Source organism: Schistosoma mansoni, chromosome 2 (assembly GCF_000237925.1).
Source record: "Schistosoma mansoni strain Puerto Rico chromosome 2, complete genome".
NCBI classification, from domain to species: domain Eukaryota; kingdom Metazoa; phylum Platyhelminthes; class Trematoda; order Strigeidida; family Schistosomatidae; genus Schistosoma; species Schistosoma mansoni.
Window position 1 is genome coordinate 27,333,250 of NC_031496.1, and position 18,085 is coordinate 27,351,334.

At 35.6% G+C, this 18,085-nt stretch overlaps 1 protein-coding gene across 1 annotated transcript in view; it reads left to right on the top strand.

Annotated features, from left to right (window-relative positions):
• Positions 1-13,010, top strand: part of Smp_128120 (putative polybromo-1) — a gene marked incomplete at its 5' end in the record, with an annotated part of 37,422 nt that extends 24,412 nt beyond the window's left edge. The window contains 12 exons of the mRNA XM_018796260.1: positions 851-1,012; positions 1,395-1,482; positions 2,729-2,810; positions 3,721-3,899; positions 4,713-4,810; positions 5,865-5,939; positions 7,135-7,524; positions 7,870-7,989; positions 8,778-9,236; positions 9,713-10,205; positions 11,467-11,653; positions 12,535-13,010. Of these exons, the coding sequence (XP_018650491.1) occupies positions 851-1,012; positions 1,395-1,482; positions 2,729-2,810; positions 3,721-3,899; positions 4,713-4,810; positions 5,865-5,939; positions 7,135-7,524; positions 7,870-7,989; positions 8,778-9,236; positions 9,713-10,205; positions 11,467-11,653; positions 12,535-12,784 (2,583 nt within the window). The 3' untranslated portion in view covers positions 12,785-13,010. The remainder of the gene's footprint in view (positions 1-850; positions 1,013-1,394; positions 1,483-2,728; positions 2,811-3,720; positions 3,900-4,712; positions 4,811-5,864; positions 5,940-7,134; positions 7,525-7,869; positions 7,990-8,777; positions 9,237-9,712; positions 10,206-11,466; positions 11,654-12,534) is intronic.
• Between the last annotated feature and the right edge of the window lie 5,075 nt (positions 13,011-18,085).

Below are 18,085 nucleotides of genomic sequence, written 5' to 3' on the forward strand. Positions count from 1 at the left end.
ATGACGATGGTCAGCCAGAGAATGTATTTTACTAGAAGATCGATAAGGAAAGAGTGGAAACGAAACGCAATTGGTATGAAAATGCATGATCAATAATAATCGGAGACTATGGACTGATATTTGCAGAAGGAACGGTCAAGATTGAGACAACTGATTGATGGTTTTCAAATTAACTGTTTACTGTAAAGTTGTCAGATTTTAGTGAGACAGTCTGTAATTTCCGTGTCAAATACATTCGATTGTCCCCACTCGTCTTCTTGTTCACTACAATAGGAGCTTCTTTAAGTGAACGAGTTTTTTCTTGTATTTTTCATAACTAAACTGCTTCTCCCATTATTATTAGTAGTACTATTTCACTTTGACACTAATTTCTGTTCATTGTTGCTCTTCTTTTATTATATTCACCCTCCATTCTCTATCTCTTCACAACTTCATTGTTTTTATGTGGTACATATGTATTTGGTTCCCTCTTGTACCGATTTTTATGTTTAAATAAATAACTGAAACACTCCATCAGTATCTCACCCTTCGTTCCACTTGTCTAGTGTGGCCTTTCTTCCTTAGATCATTTTTTACTAGGGACTAAGTTTTCTTCCCAAATCTTACTTAACTAAATCTAAACAATGTCGCAGTTTTATTTGTCACTATTACATTTTCAATCCATTTTGCTTTCTTTTCCCATTACTTATCACAATCCCGTAAACTTTTTATCATTCTACAGTTAAGTTATCTCTGCTCCTCAGTATTTTTACGGAAGCTCATCAGAGTGTTCCTAGTATCTACTAATCATGATACCTACAATTGTTTAGTGTCTCAAATGCTTTGTGTATATTACAATTTTTGTTTATAGGATTGGAATATTCCACTTCCGACTGGGATTGAATTAGAAGCTAGACCTACTCCATTTGTACCAACACGTTTACCTCCAAATGAACCTTTAGGAAATGCCTTAGAACAGGTTAATAGCAGTTTGTTCGTTCAAATGCATTATCCTTTGCCTCAAACATTGAAAGTAAGTATTTCATTTTTCGTTGAATCTCATCATTTTTAAGAAATACTTTTGTGCATAAAAAATTTTAAATTGTTAAAATCAGATTATGAATGGGGTTTCAGTTAAAAATGACAAGGTACTTATTCCGTAGTCTTTTCTGTCTTTGTTTGTTTGAAGTATGACAATTTATGATTAATGCACATCGGGACCAAGTTTCATGCCTTTTCTGACTGACCGATTTTGTAACATACTATTGTTTTCATATGATACTGGTTAAATGAATCGTATTCACAATATTTTGAATGGAATAGTGGGTAAGAAGTAATTATTTAGTGTATTGTTTCAATATATAGGTGTTTATATATATATTCTTGGTTGTCTTATTTTTTAATATGTGCAATAGTCAATTGTTCTTGAGGATCTTACCGAAACTGAAGGAACTGTAGTTTATGAGCAATATGTTCATGAGAATGGATTTTCAGTGAAACTAGGTAAGTGAATAATAACAAAACTTGATTAATGCTATATATATATAAATAACGTTGTAAATGAATCTTAATAACAGCTACAGTAAAGTAAATGTTCAGAATATAAACTGTATTATTTACAAATGACGTTAAGTTTAAACTAACTATAAAATTACATACGGATGTTTTTATGAAGTTGTATCCTAAAGTAAGTTCATTCCTGTTACTAGCATTTAATTGGTACGCATGGCGCGTGTTGATAAAGATAAATGAGAAAGTTTAGTTGTATGGATGGAAGAATTATTAAGAGGTGAGAGGGGGATTCAAACACCAACTAAATGATCTCGTGTGCTGATAGAGGTATGGGGGTGGTTTTCACTTCCCGGTTGCCCGCACGGTGTAAGGATATTTTTCTTGAAGGACCTATAAAAGAAGACTTTGAAATAGTGGTGGTTAAAGAGACTTGTAAGCATAACTGCAGAGCCCAAGGTACAACTGCTTGAGATCGGTCGCCCGTGGCTTTTTTATGAGAAGTTTTTGACGAATTAGCTCTGTATTTCAAAAGACCTACCGCCTAACACTGAAATCTGTGGAGTAAGATGTGGTCTAACATTTTCAGAGTCGACTTTTTCTAACATCTTCCGTCGTTAGAAGGCAGCATCGCTGCAGATGCTGGTTTTACAAGGGAAACATCTTACTTCCGTCACACCTGTTTACAGTCAACATTACGACTTCGCCTTCGGGCCTCAAGTTGCAGCTTTTAGTCTTACCGTTCTTCAACCGACCTGCCTGACATGGTAGGACCTAGAGAAACATATGGTCCAACCAGTATTACTCGGTTGAGTGACCACGATAGGTAAGCCCTATCACCACGTCAAGAGAGCAGCTACGGTCAGGACTGCCCAATGTGGCGCAGGACAAGCAGTTCCGTCTCTCGTTACAACAGATTCTGTCATCACTTGATTGCAAAACACAGAAATGTGAAATGTTGCTCAATCAGGTCTTTCATTAATCTAGCATCAATCATGAATACTGTTTATGCCTGGTGATGAACAGTTGAACAGTTGTCCGGCATTCTAATTTGTCTCTATCGATAAACGTTCATGAAATAACTTTCTGCTAACTTTAGAAAAAGGAACTACACTTAGAAAGACCCATAACTATCATGCATATTAGTTTTTCTACTTCTCATTTTAAAAAAATATACCTCTGTTAATTTTATCATTACATTGATTTCATGTAACTCTGTTCCCTTGATTTGTACATAAAGGCGACTTTCTATATGTCCCCTCCACTAATGGATCTTCTGAACGTTCTATTGTACGAGTTGACAAACTATGGAAATCCTGCGCGTAAGTTACCATAAAAAATAACTGTTACCCCATAGTGTTTTCAAATATTTATATGTTTTGTGAAATTTCTGTTGCTGAGATTCTATATTTCCACGAAAATCTTGGTTTACATAAGCTTTAAATGCTTTAGCAAGATATAGATACTATATTCAAGGCAAAGTCTCGGGAATATTGATTGAAGTAACAAAAGAATAATAGTCTAGCAGAATTTGATGGTTATAATCTCAGGAATATTAATAAGACTAAATCTGGGCGATTTTCCAATCATCTGAAGGAATTCAATATATTTCTCTGACATTTTGTATTAATCGGATGCTGATAACCAGCTATTTTCAGATATGTCAATTTTTCGTCAATAATTCTACTGATGTCATCTCCCACAACGTTTTCTTTATTTAATCTAAATCCTCCAGTATTTTTTTTGAAACATATTTGATAAAGCGAGACGCTGTTTAACAACTCTTCATACTATATGATGAAATTATTAGGCTTTAAAAATGTTATTCATGTAGATTTACTCCATAGGTTTTTGCAGTGTCTAGAAGTTGTGTAATCAGAAATTATGGTAAACTGAACCTTTATAAATTGAATTTCTTTCAAGATAACTGTATGTTGTTGTTATATTAAGTTTGATTAATTGGTCATAAATTTTTTTTACGTGAAATTGTACATTATTAATACTCTCCCATCATTCCACTTAATAATATTTGAATTCAACAACTCTGATTTCTTGCAAAACTCATTCTTCAGTCTGAACATCTAAATAGTATCTCGGGTTTGTACGTCATAAATGTGACACAAGTTTAGTACATATATATTCATTGGGTTAGTTGATTTCTTTTCAGTTTTTATCTCCAAAATAATTTTTGTTCATATAACCAAAACTGTTATTCATCTTTTAAAATTTCAGTCAAAATGTTATTTTATTTACTGGACCATGGTTCGTTATTTCATCGGCGGTGGATCATTTACCAACACGTTTATTTTATCCTAAAGAAGTTTTTCTCACTGGGGCTGATCATGCTACTCATGCGCTTGCTTCAGCTACAGGGAAATGTTATGTTATGCGTCCATGTGATTACTCTCAAGGTAGTTACTTAGTAGATGTTTTATTTTTCTGTTAATAATAATCAATAAAATGAATAATTCTACTGGTAGGTGATTAAAAAGTTTTGAATTTACGTTTCTTGGTATTTGGGACTTACCGAAAAGAAGAACCTATAATCTCGAAAAACTGATGCTCGCTGGTAGTTTCAAACACATGTCACTCAGTTTCACAGTTTTAAACGTGAAGACTGAGCCATTCGCACCACAACTGACCTTCTGCAAGACGAACAGGTATTTACAATGGATCGATCGCTGAGTAGTGACCATTTTCACGTTGGTCTAGCTCTTTTTAGTGCCGCTCGAATTCTATCCACAAAGAATTAATATTCCATATAACTAAGATTGATTTCGTCCACTTTAGAAATTAGTACTGTTTTTCACGGAATTCACATGTTACTGATTTATCAGTATAAAAGCCGTGATTAGTGGAGTTCAACTGTGTCGGGTGTGGTAAAGTTACTCATCGAAGATTATGGGAGATGGTCGCGCTATATAGTGGATTGGTTGCGACTAGACGTTAACACCGTTGGATTCTAGCTTAATGGTCTAAAGGTAAAGCGTCCAGACGAGGCCGAAGGTCCTGAGTTCGATTCCCGTGTGTGTGGCCGTGGATGTGCACTGCTGAGCTGTCCCATACCAAAACGAAGTGGCCTTCCGTTACTTCCAGTAGTTGTTTATCATTGACCGGTTCATGATCGCAATATTACTAGTTTGTATTATTATTATTATTACCGCTTTTCATCATTTGTACTGATAACCAATAATTGTAAAACAACTTAACGTGCTGTGTTTTAGCCCGGCCCACCGAAATACCGGAGCAAGATATTTATATGTGTGATTCAAAATATTTTGAAACTGAGAAAGTAATTCGTAAACTTAAGAAAGGATTAAAAGTAAGTGAACAGTTGTAATACCCATATAATTTGCCATGCATAGTAATTGAAATCTATATTATATATAAGACTGATAAGCTCTTCATAAGGTTTACTTTGTACACTATTGGAAACATGATGGGTTTTTTCCATTAAACGATTAGATCATTTTAATTAATTTATTTCTGCAAATATTCGCATGGTTTGATAATTTGCGTTTCAATTTTTCTGAAAGTATGCAACAAATTTATGCTCCCTAAGTTGGTATATTTGTTTCTAATGTTAAGTGAGGAGAGGTTTTCTTTGAATTATGAATTTGCCTTTTGTATACTTGTGTTTGCAGTCTCTTAAAAACTATTTTATTGTTGTCATGGATTATATCTTCTATAATTATGATATATAGTGCTGGGTGATTGGATGTAGTCGATAAGACATTCCTGACCTAGATGTTATGCTAATTGGTACTCATCAGCAAGGTATGCCTATAATCGTGAGGTAACTGGTACTTCCTGGTAGATTCGACCCCTTGTCACTTAGTTACACGGTCTGAAATAATTTATAATAAATTGAGCATTGGGTAGATTGTTATAAATAAAAAATATATTTGTAATATCCCAATGAGTAGATATATTATTTATTTACGGTCTGAAATATTATCACTTAGCCATCCGAGTCAAGTCACTTAGACTAATGTGGATATTACAACTTGGTTGTTATAATCCGATCATCACCACAAGGAAATACATATGGGATTGGTTACTATTCGATGATCAAGCAACTGTATCATAACTAGTATCAGCTTTGATCACAAACATTCAGGGATATACGTCTAAAGTTCAGTCAATCGGTTCAAATTACATTGAAATTCGTGTCAAGTATTTCATTTGTATGAACAAGTATACGAGATATTGCCCACTATTTATGAGTATTGATAGCTTTTAAAACTTAGTATATGAATACGATGTATGTCAAAATGCATATATTAGGCAAATTTATAGAACGGAAGTGTTACTTATTTATTTTTTATATTTGTAACTTGTCTGCAATTTGTACACTGTTCATTATTTTTGCTTAGAAATTTCAATTTACATCAAATGATATACATGAAGATGAATTTTATTTCTTTCCCCAACAAATCATGCCTAGGAAAGTAAGTGCGCACCTCTAACTTTTCATTTGAAACTTCAATTTGTATTTTATTTCTTCATTATCAATGCTTTTTTCGAAATATTAAGAAAAGACTATTATTCATTTTCATATTGGTCCTTTGAATCTTTCCACTGATGTTTAAGACTGCAATTTATCAGTAGCTAACCGTATAATGTGATGGCGTTTGAAGCGAGCGGTATTGGGTTCAAGTCACAGAGTGACCATGAACTGTGGAATAATGATTATTTATTTATTTAAACACATAAATATTGGTACAAAGGGGCACCAGATATATATGCGCTACACAAATCTTATTTGATTTGTGTGAGGGCTGTGATACTTTCCAGGTACCTAAAACTGAAGCAAGTGGTTTTCTTAGGGGGCCACACCCGGAACATTCGACGTCAACATCTGATCCACTAGGCAGTGGAGTATCGTAAGGAGATGCAGTCCCATGGTAACCAGTGACCAACAATTGGTTCATACGCCATTTGTTCCCTCAGGATACTGGAGTCCATGTGCACCATTGGTTTGGAATCAGGCTTTTCCAAATCCCCAAGATGGTCTTTCCATGTCTATCAACCCGGTTAAGGCGCCGGAAATTCGGTTTTCGTCCTCTCAATTTCGTAAGCAACATCCCGCCACAAGAAGGCAGTTAGTAGGACATCTATGGCAGTAGCTGTATACGCGTAGCCGTTTGAGAGCATTTCGAGAGAGAGTGCGGGCCCTCCCCACTCTCAGTCATATCAGAGCATTTGGGGGTATCAATGATTTTAAGTTTATGTATTCAAACTTTTATACTCCTAACATGTTATGATGATTTATTGTGTAACATGTTAAAAACGTCAACCTGTGAAGTAAATTCTTAATTACTGCCTTCATTGGTCGTGTTGATGCGACTATACTCGATTTCTCTCTAATTCAATTTAAATGGCTGTATAGTCTTTACATGATGAGCGTTTTCCGTAATATTACTTGATGAACCTTAATCTAATAGATGAATAGCATAGTTTAGTTCGACCTCAAAAGTTTCCTTATGTCTGGGTTGTCGTTCATATCATTCTTTTCATTTCAGTTCTCATGGTGTTATCAAGTTATTTTTCAATGGTTATTTTAGTGCATCTTATTTTGAACTTTACTGTTAGCGTCATGATGGATAACTTGTGTTGTTTTTTTTAATCTTAAATTTCCTATAGGATGCATCACCTCTTTTGGCTCAAGCATCCACTGAACCACTTCAGAATGATCAATTAAATCGCCCACTGTCTCTGGCATTTACTTGCGTACTTGCAGCAGCAGCCGGAACTACTACCAATATGGTTGCCGCTCCATTGATTTCTCTTCCTAATTTATCACCTGTTGATGCAGCGAAACAAACTGACCGTATATCTACTGGATTAATAGGTGAAAGCTCTGGATCTAGTCCACTTATAGGTCATAGTACAACTCCAGGAGTCGGCCGCACACCAGTTAACGTTTTACCTACCAGTAGTAATGCACTAGTTCATGGTATAACTTCACCAGCTCAAATTGATGCACTTACTCGTGCTTTCATTGAAAATAACGTAGATCGTACAGGTAAAAAGGTACGTAAGTTATTTGTGAAAGTTTTATTTAGCATAAGGAGTTTTTTGTGAAATCATAATCTCAAATTATTTTCTCATACTAGTCAAAATCAACCCAAATATTTGGAACTTTCGGCAGTGATATTATGATCTGTTAACTTTTATCATTATTATTACCTCTGGTATTTTCTACTAGTTAAATTAATGAACTACTTTTATCGTTACTGCAAATCTTTGCTCCAAAAATCAAATTTTAAGACATTGCACATTGTTTTAGTTTTGTAATCCAAGTACATTTCCTTCATTCGAACATAGATTTTATAATATTATAGATTGTGATCAGGTTTTTCCTCATTTTTTTCTCAGCGGAAAATTCGTAAACCGCCGTCAGGCTATGTTTTATACGCTGGCGAAATTAGAAAGAAGTTATTACAAGAACGTCCTGACGCTCCATTCGGTGAAATATCTCGTGAAGTTGGTCTTCTGGTGAGTGATTGTGTTAAATCCATCAATACTGTTTTCGTGCTTAACCTCTGACAAGTCCACTGACAAGTGGACTGGGCCATGTTGGTAGGTGTAGACTACCTGGTTGGGATTCGCGAGATGACAGCAACCGATGGTTAGAGACCTTGAATGACATGGCTCAAAATCGTTTGCAATGGCGAAGATGCATCCACTCTTTGTGTTCTACCAAATTCTAATCTTCTGAATTCCTCATGTCTTTATCTTTTTCTCTTTCCAAATTTATTTCACTGTACTATACTCCTTCAATAATTTCTTGAAACCCCTAATCTTTTGGATTTCTGATTATACTCCTACTACTTCTACCACTATGGGATTTGAATCGACAACTGCATCTCTGTGCTAATGTGGTATGGCAACTCGAACTGATGTACGTACGTACGAAGTTCTACGTTGTGACTGACTGACTGACTCTGACTCTGTTATTCTGCATCAAAATAGCTTACAAACATGTTATTTTGATATCCTGTCGTCGACATAAATAACCTAAAAGGCTTCATTATGTTTTTAAATGTTATTAAGACTGTCGAAATACTTTTCAAATTATCTCTATATTTGGTTTACTCTGAATTATGCCCCATGACAAACTATCCACACGTTATCGGGGTGACTAGACTTACACATATTTTCTTATGAATTGTAATGTGTATTTTTAGTAAAGTTTAGTGTTCGGTTTCTCATTTCTGATTTCTAAGCAAGTAAGGTTATCAATCTCAGTTAAATTATATTTTTCTTATTTTATAATTATGTAGTGGCGTCAAATGCCCACTGCTCAACGTGATTTATATGAGCAAAAAGCTCATCTAATTAGACAACATATGGCTGAAGAAGAAATGCAAATGAAAGCCAGAGAACAAGAACAAGTACAACTTCACATTCAACAGCAAATAGCTGCTACATGTATTTCATCACTTAACATTAGTGGAACCATACCTCTTCAGTCTTCTGCTACAGCGATTAATCCGCCTTCTTCATCTAGAATGCCTGTTACTGCTACAGCCGCTACTATGCAGTTCTACCAAACACCAAGTGGTCAAGTAATTCAAATTGTCCATGCCTCCTCAACAACACCTAGTGTAGTTGGGCATAATGCGTTGCCATCTCAGACAGTTACTGCATCTCCTGCTCAGCCTGCTAATATTGTTCAAACTACATATGCAACAATACCTGCAATCGCTTCAGCCTGTCCAGTTGCCACTCCAACTCATCAGGTCATCGAATTTCAGTGTATTTGTAATGTTTAACGTTTGATTCTGTCAGTTTTCAACTTTATAATTAGATTAGTGAATTACGTTCACTTGTATAAAGACAAAATGAGAATCTTTTTTGGGATGGTAAAATGCTTTTTTAAATCTTCAGTTCAGAATAAATCATCGTTACATTCGAAATTGTTGAGGAAAATAATTTTGAGTAATCTCATATATAAACCAGATTTCTGAATTGGTAGTTTGTTCCATCTTTATTGATTTATTGCGATACTATTCTCATTTCCACATAGGTACATATGTCTTATTAACGCTTAATAACATGGTTTTACATTTTCTCATGATGCCTCGTTATTTCCGTTGTGTATGTTATATGTTGGAGTTCATACAATGTTTTCAAGGTTCGTGTGTGATATATAGCTTATGAATCTCTATTTTCTCATGTTTCTTGTTCCTTGTTATTTGTATTGACCGTGTGACAGGTTGTTTATCAGCTTTCCAACCAACAACATGGCATTCTTCCAAATGGGACCGTCGGTTCTGGAACACCACAACAACCATTTTACCAACCACAACTTCACCCCCAAACTCAACAACAACCACAACGGCTTTTGGTTGCATCTAGCGTGTGTTCTACACCCACTATAATGGGTACTGTTATTGGATCAGGAACTACTGTACCACCCGTTTTACCCGTGGGTACAAATACTGGTCCTTCTATGCCTAACGTTCAACAAGCCCAGATACTTTTAGGTTCAACAGGGTCTGTATCTTCAACAGGGTTTCCAGCTTTAGCACAAGGTGGTTTAGTAACAACGACAACTCCGACATTAAATCAACCTATGTTACACCCAGGCGTAGCTGTTGCGGCCGTAGGTGCTCCACATATTGTGCAACCACCTGGACCAACATTGGGAGCTTGTTCTCAAGATTATGCGCCACAAGTACAACCGCAGTACCAGTTAGTACAACAAGGTAATTTTTCCGTGTTTTTTTCACCTTTAGGTGATTGCAGCTTTGGGGAATTATTTACAGCTACAACCTTCCTGACGTTCGTATTTTTTTATTATTTGAGTCAGCTTTTTGCCCCTTATTAAGACTACTTCTTAAATATTGTGTCTTCAATAGCAGTCCAAGTCTTTTTTTCATTATTTTCATATCTGCTATCCATTGATCATTATAAATTCAACTTTTCGTAAGTGTTAAATAATCTGCGCATTGTATTTATTCTTATCCCTTTACGTTTGTCCCGTATATATATATATATATATATATATATATATATATATATATATATATATCCTGCATAAGTGTATGTATGTAGACTATCATAAGGAGAGTTTAAAGTTCGAATATGATTGGTTTGTATTGAATATTCATAACATTTGTCATCAACTAATAAAGACGTTAAAACTGTTAGTATCCTATTTTTACCTAAATTAGATTTTATAATTATAGCTACTGAGTCCTGATAGCCACTTGATTGTGCAATGAAGTGAAGTTTAAATTCAATTGGTATGGCTTAATTGAAGCAATCCGGACAGGATGCACATATGCCAATAAAAGACTGATCATTTGCAATCCTAAACATCAATGAGAAGATTCAATTAAACAATACCAAGTGGATTTTTTACTCGAAATATTTCTTTTAGGTTTTTAGACAGCATTGTTACTTCTATTTGTTGGACCTCATTCAAATGCAAATGTTCGTATGAATTTTATTCCATGTTCGGAAAATAATTGGCTTGTTTGAAGATTCTTTTATCATCATTTTTCAGCGTCAAAAATAAAATGTTAACAACATGTAGGAAACATTACTTACTGTTGTTGTTTCTTCGTTTTATTTTGTAACTATTACTTAAAGGTTTTGTTGTGTTCTGTGACTATCGTAACCAATGGTTGGAGACTCTAGGTGACATGGCTCAGAATCGATCACAATGACGCAGGTGTATACACTCCCTATCTTTCCTTAAACCTTGAGATTAAAATTGCTTCATAACTGTCTTCCTTCCTATACTATATCCTTATATACAACCTTTCTTTATATACTACCACCACTAAATTAACTACTTCTATGAATCCGGTGTTCATCTTGTTGTGCTAACGAGGTATGACAACTTGGACTGATGCATAAATGTACCTGGTCGTACGTTGTAGCTGACTGACTGTTCTGTAATAAAGCTACGTGTACTACTTTCTTACCGTACTAATTACTTGCAATTATCGATTTTTGTAGTTCCTCAAAGTCAACCAATCGCTCCGAATGTAATGGCTTCTGTTTCAGTTGTTCCAGGAACACAGTTCATTCAATCTCAACCCCAAACCATTCCAACTCAACCTCAAACGGGCCGCCCATCTTCTCCAATATTTGTATCGGTTCCACCTCGAACTTCTCGTGTACTTCATTCTGAAATTTACCAACGGTAAGTGGAATCATATGTATGCTAATATCATTGTAGCCAATAACAGTATAGTATTCATCTTTTGGATGTGTACTAAATAATCGACTAATTATGATCCGATACTATGCATATCAAAACATGTATGACATTATGTGTGATCTCATGAATTTCCAGTTAACAATAAGTCAGCACTAACAACATTGAATAACAACGTCCTATCCGAAGTCACATACTACCAATTTATTCATGAGCGTTTAGTTCCATTTCTCCTACCTGATGAATTTGCTACTTAGTGATACTGATGTAGAATAATCAAAAGTCTCTAAAGTCTGGATCTAGGCTAACTTTCGGTGAATGTAGCTCTTAGTAAAATTAAGGGTTCTTTGATTACGGATATCACTAGTCAACTACTCCTAGTATAAATAAGCGGGGTAAAGATTTGATTTGTCACAGTTCATTCATATTTTCATTTTTAAATAAATACCAAATCACTATATCAAGTTTTGTTCATACCAGTTGAACATTCTCGAAATTTCCTATCAAACCTACATTATTTATAACTAACAGTGAAATTCTTATTCAGTCATTGTTTTAGTTTTTCTCGTTTCCTTTCTTCAAAATAATGTAATCCAGAAATCATCAACATGAAAAGTAATAATAACAGTAGTTTTAGTATTATATATCACATTATTATATCAGATACAATCTTTTAAACACACTTGTAATTTAGAAAGTAACGTTAGTTTAGGTTAGTATCATTTCAATATTCAATGTATAATATTCCTAGTTACACTACTATCTAAAAGGGACAACTTTTTCCATTTTAATTCATTTTTTTTATTGATGTATATGTTTAACAAAGTAACTTTTAATAATTTTGTTGTTGCATTTCTTTATTACAGTTACATTAGTCGTTTACGTAAGAATGCACCGGGTGGATTAGGTGATTGGCATAACCAATTATCAGCTTCTGTAGATACAGCTGCACCAGTTCAACCAAATATAGCTAATCAATTAATAGGAAATTTCTTTACTGATCCTAAAAAAGTTCAAAGTTGTTCAGTAACTGAAGCATTATGGAATTTACGTGATTATTTATTAGAGGATGCTTTAAAAATTCGTTTACGTTGTTTAAATGCTGCAGAATGTTAATAGTAATAATAATAAAAAAAAGTCATTTTTGTAATGATTAACCCATGCATTTCACTTTTTATCGTTATGTTTTATTTTTCAATCATTTTGTCCAAAACGTATAACATTATTTATTAATTGTACTTGCTAAGTGAACTCATATTATGTAACATTCATTCGTCTTTTGTGTCATTATTTGTTGAATATTCAATGTTTTTTTTTATTTATAAAAAACTGTTACATCTTGATGTATTCTTTGAGTCTATAGGATTGGAGCAAGGAATCAACTCAGTCAGTCAGTCAGCTACAACGTAGGACCAGGCACATTTATGCATCGGTCCAAGTTGCCATACCTCGTTAACACAACAAGATGAACACCGGATTCATAGAAATAGTTAATTTAGTGGTGGTAATATATAAAAGATAGGTTGTATATAGGCATATAGTATAGGAAGGAAGACAGTTATGAAGCAATTTTAATCTCAAGGTTTAAGGGAAGATAAAGAGTGTATACACCTACGCCATTGTGATCGATTCTGAGCCATGTCACCTAGAGTCTCCAACCATTGGTTGCGATAGTCACGCGGACCCCAACCAAGTAGTCTGCATCTGCCAACATGGCTCAGACTAGAAGTTAGTGACTTCAAGCACTGATGCCACGTTTTGGAATCAACTACATTTATCGAACATGTCCCGGCTTCTAGAAGTTGCTAGTGTGGTGAAATAAATAAGGATTTTGTTGTTTTGTAGGTGATGATATCAATTTGTATGTATACTTTCTAAGCACATTATAGTTCTCATTATTTATCATCAATCTTACATTGAATAAATTGACTTTGTGCATAGAATGTTTCAGGATGTTCTTTTTTTTTTCATTTAGTACGTTTTTTTAAACTGTACATTTTCACTTAATTGTCGTTATTTTCGACAAATAATGGCAAGAAATTTGACAGTTTGCAGTAAATAGATTCAGTTATAAACAACATAGAACAACCTGGGACATATTCGCATCGGTTTAAGTTACTATACCATATCAACATAGCTAGATGAAATAATCAAAACAAATGCCAGTATAGTAGAATCATGAACAGTATCGGTGGTTGTAAAAAACATTAAGCATAGACAATATAATTTGAGAAGGAATAAGTGTTGTAAATTTTATCAGAAATGAATTGGAACTAGATATGACCATTATTTCAACTTGAACATTCCTTCGAAATTACAAAATCCTAGCGCGATAGTGAACGAAATAAGTGAATATCCACAATCCCTCTTCAACATTATGCCTCCAATATTCTTGACTCAGGCCGAAACTGTTGTGATGCGTAATACTTTTACAGACAGATGTATATAGTGGGTATCAGGAATCGGAAGTAGGATTCTGTTATAACTTTTGGTCTGCGTGCCCAGTTTAATATATGACATGATAATACTGTCAATTAGAGAGCAGTGAATTATCGATCTGACAAATGACACAGAAAATCCATACGAGCAGTCTAGAGTACTTGTCGGTCCTGATATTTGCCTAGCTCAACCAATTGAGTCTAGAACACCAATATCAGCTTCTACGGTATGAATCATTATATTTCAAACATACTGAGTTTATATACCAATCAAACTGACCACATCGTACCATAAAATAGAAAATAACATGTATACAAGATTCAGCCAAATGTGGCTAAGAATAAGGGGATCAGTAATTAATAGACTGGTTATGACTTAAAACGGTAAATCATATAATAAAAGTTCATGGGTCAAAATAAAGCCTATAATAAGAGGGACACGAATGGTTTAGTTAGTTAACAATTATACAACAAAAATATATGTATCATATTGGTCCATAAATAGTTCTCAAAAGTTACCATTCATAATACTTATCGGGACATAACAGATTCTTCCGGATGGAAGAGAAAGAAAAACAGAAAGCAATCGAAATAACAGGAACTCAAGAACGATAGAGTTTGTAAGGGATAACTCAAGGAAGCATGTGCAAATGTATTGTTTTCATATCTTACAACTGCAGCGTATGATTTTGCTTAATACAATAAATCGGTTTACTCTTACCAACCCTTCGTTCATTACATTAAGGAAGACAAAATCTGTCTAGTGAAGGACGTGTATCTTTTATGAAAAGGTTGTACTCCTGATATAAAGATACTTTCCCATAACCTAATATATACATCTAAATCATTGTAACTTAAAATGAATTTCATACTGAATATATGATGAATCTGGGTGAAATAATTGTCATACAACTGTTACCCCTTTGTGGAGATGCATGGACCGCTCACCAGTATTCTCCATCCAACTCTATCCTGGGAAATGTTTTCCAGTTGCTGTTAATTATCTTGATGTCTGCTTCCACTTCTCGGCTGCGTTTTTGGCCTTCCTATATTCCGTTTCATTTCAGGATTCCAAATTAGCGTTTTTTTCATGATGCAGCTTGATCATTTCTATGACGTATGTTTAATTCACCTCCAGAATTATTTCCTGTTGAGCTGGAAGTTGGTTTGTTCTCTCCCATAGTAGGCTGTTGCTGATGGCATCTGGCCAATGGACACTAAGTATGTTGCGCAGACAGTTGTTTAGATATACTTTTACATTTTTGATGATGGTTGTGGTGGTTTTCCAAGTTTCAGCTCCGTACAGTAGGACTATCTTGACGTTCGTATTGAAGATTCTGACTTTGATGTTGGTTGATAGTTGTTTTGAGTCCCATATGTTTTCCAACCGTAGGAATGCTTCTCTTACTTTGTCAATCCTTGCCTTTACGTCTGCATCAGATCCCCCTTGTTCATGGACGATGCTGTCCAGGTACGTGTGAGATTCTACTTCCTCCAGAGTTTCTCTATCAAGTGTGATTTGTTTGGTGTTCTGTGTGTCGTATTTAAGGATCTTGCCTTTTCCTTTGTGTACTTTGAGGCCTACTAATGCAGAGGCTTCTGTTACACTGGTTGTCTCGACCTGGATTTGATTGTGCTGAAAACTTCCTAGTAGTGTGATGCCTCTGTAGTTCTCATATTTACTCAGGTCCCTTTTCTTTGGTATCTTGATGAGGCATCCTCCTGTTGCGTCGTGCTCGTTCGGCGAGGTATCCAATTCTGTAGCGTCGTGATCGTACGGCGAGGTATCCAATTCTGTAGCGTCGTGCTCGTACGGCGAGGCCTCCAATTCTGTAGCGTCGTGCTCGTACGGCGAGGCCTCCAATTATGTAGTGCCGCGATTCGTTAATCGTTCGTTTCGATAACCGATATAATTCTAATCTTAACGGCGCGTAAAATCAGAAGACAAAGGATAGCAGCAACTACAGTTTATTGTCAAATAACTCAGGTGAGAAAGTTAGCAACACCTGAGCGAATAATAACGAGCGAGTGAACAGGCGAATAAGCGAAGGAAGTGAACGAGGCGAAAGATGATGCGTATTGGAGATGGCTGGGAAGCCAACTCGTTTTAAGCAAGCGTTACTCAATATTTATAATCAGACAAAAGTGAATGGCAGACATATGTTGAGTAAGATACGAAGTGTGAACACATATACGCTCATATAAAAATATAGCCAAGGTTAATAAGCGAATAATGAACAAGATCAAAATATGACTCATGACAGGCGAATTGGCTTGGCCAGCAACTAGAATAAAGTATATGGGCTTAACATAACAACTGATACTACACTCCTTTCTAGTTTGTCGGCACTCGTTCTTCCTCCCAAATCTTTTTGAGTAGAGTGTAGAGTATATTTGCAGTTACTTTTATATCTGATTTCATTGCTTCAGTTGGCATGTTGTCAGGTCCTGCTGCTTTGCCGCTCTTGATTTGTGTGATGGCCATTCTGACTTCGATCGTTGGTGTAGTGACAGGTGTAGGAATGTCTGTGTGTACTGCTCCGATGTCCGGTGGATTTAATGGAGTTGGCCTATTCAAGAGTTCTTCAAAGTGTTCCACTCATCTTTCCCTCTGTCCTTGAATCTCAGTGATTGGCTTGCCTTCTTTGTTCTTGACTGGTCTCTCTGGTTTATTATTTTTCCCTTCCTGTTTCTTCGTTATATTATATAGTTGTCTAATATTTCCTTTCGTAGCCTTTTTATGCTTTTGTTGCTAGGTCTTAAATGTATCTCTGCTTGTCAGTTCTAATGCTCGGCTTCACTCGTTTGTTTGCTTCTATGTATTCAGCTTGTGACTTGACTTTTTCTGTTCTTGTTCGGCCGTTGTTGTTTGTTGTCTTCTTGTTCTTTCGTACTTGAATCTTGTTCAGGGTTTTGATGGTGGTCCATTCGTTATGGTGATGCTTGTTGCTGTCCGGTTCCTCCTTTTACGTGGAAGTTAGTTCTTCTTTGATCCATTTCCAGTTGTTCACCAAAGTAGTTTCATCATCTTTGAGTAGATTTCGTAATGATTTGAACCTGCTGTCGGGAGCTATCTGGAATTCGTCGAGTTTGTCACTATCTTGCAAGAAGCCTATGCTGTTCCCCCAGCTGTTTAGTGCTTCTTTAGTTTCAGCTTCTTCTCGACAATCATCAAGTTCTGGGGATCTGAAGATCTGTCATCTCCCCTCCTGGTTCACATGTCCTCCATTGACCTTCTGATTCTTTCACTAGTGCAAATATTATCTATCTGATTCTCTGCATTGTGATAGGGTGATGTCTGTGTAGTTTGTGTATGAGTTTTTAGGGGAATATTGTACCACTTATAACCATTATGTTGAGGTCATAATAATCTACAATTCTGTCATCACTCTCGTTCGTTCCTCCCAGTCACTTAATGTTGTTCTATGATATTTCATACCAGGTGTTGTCCATTCCAACTTTGTTGTTCAGGTCACTCATCAGGATGGTGAGGTCCTTTCTTGAGCACTTCGCTATGACTGATTGCAACCTCTCGTAAAAAGGATGTTTATCGTCGTCGTTGGTATCATTGTTGGGTGCATAGCACTGGACAAAATTCATTGTGATTCACTCCTTCTTTGTTTCGAGAAATGCTTTGATGATCTTGGATCCATGTGATTCCCATCCTATAAGTGCGATTCCTGCTCCTCTGGACAGTATCAATCCAAATCCTTGTGTGTGCAAAGCATTTTCTTCTTCAGACCATAGTATAACAGCATCGCTTTCGAATCTAAACTTCTCTGTCCAGGTTGTGTTTATTAAGTTTCACTTCTTCTGAGAACCGCCATGTTGTATCTGCACATTTGCACAGCTATTTAATTGTCCCTTCAAATCCCTCACATTTGCTCGGACATTCCGTGTACCTATATTATTTGTTGCCCTGGTTGTTAGAAGGGGTATCGTTCCTGTGACTTCCGAAGAATATCGGCTTTCACTATGA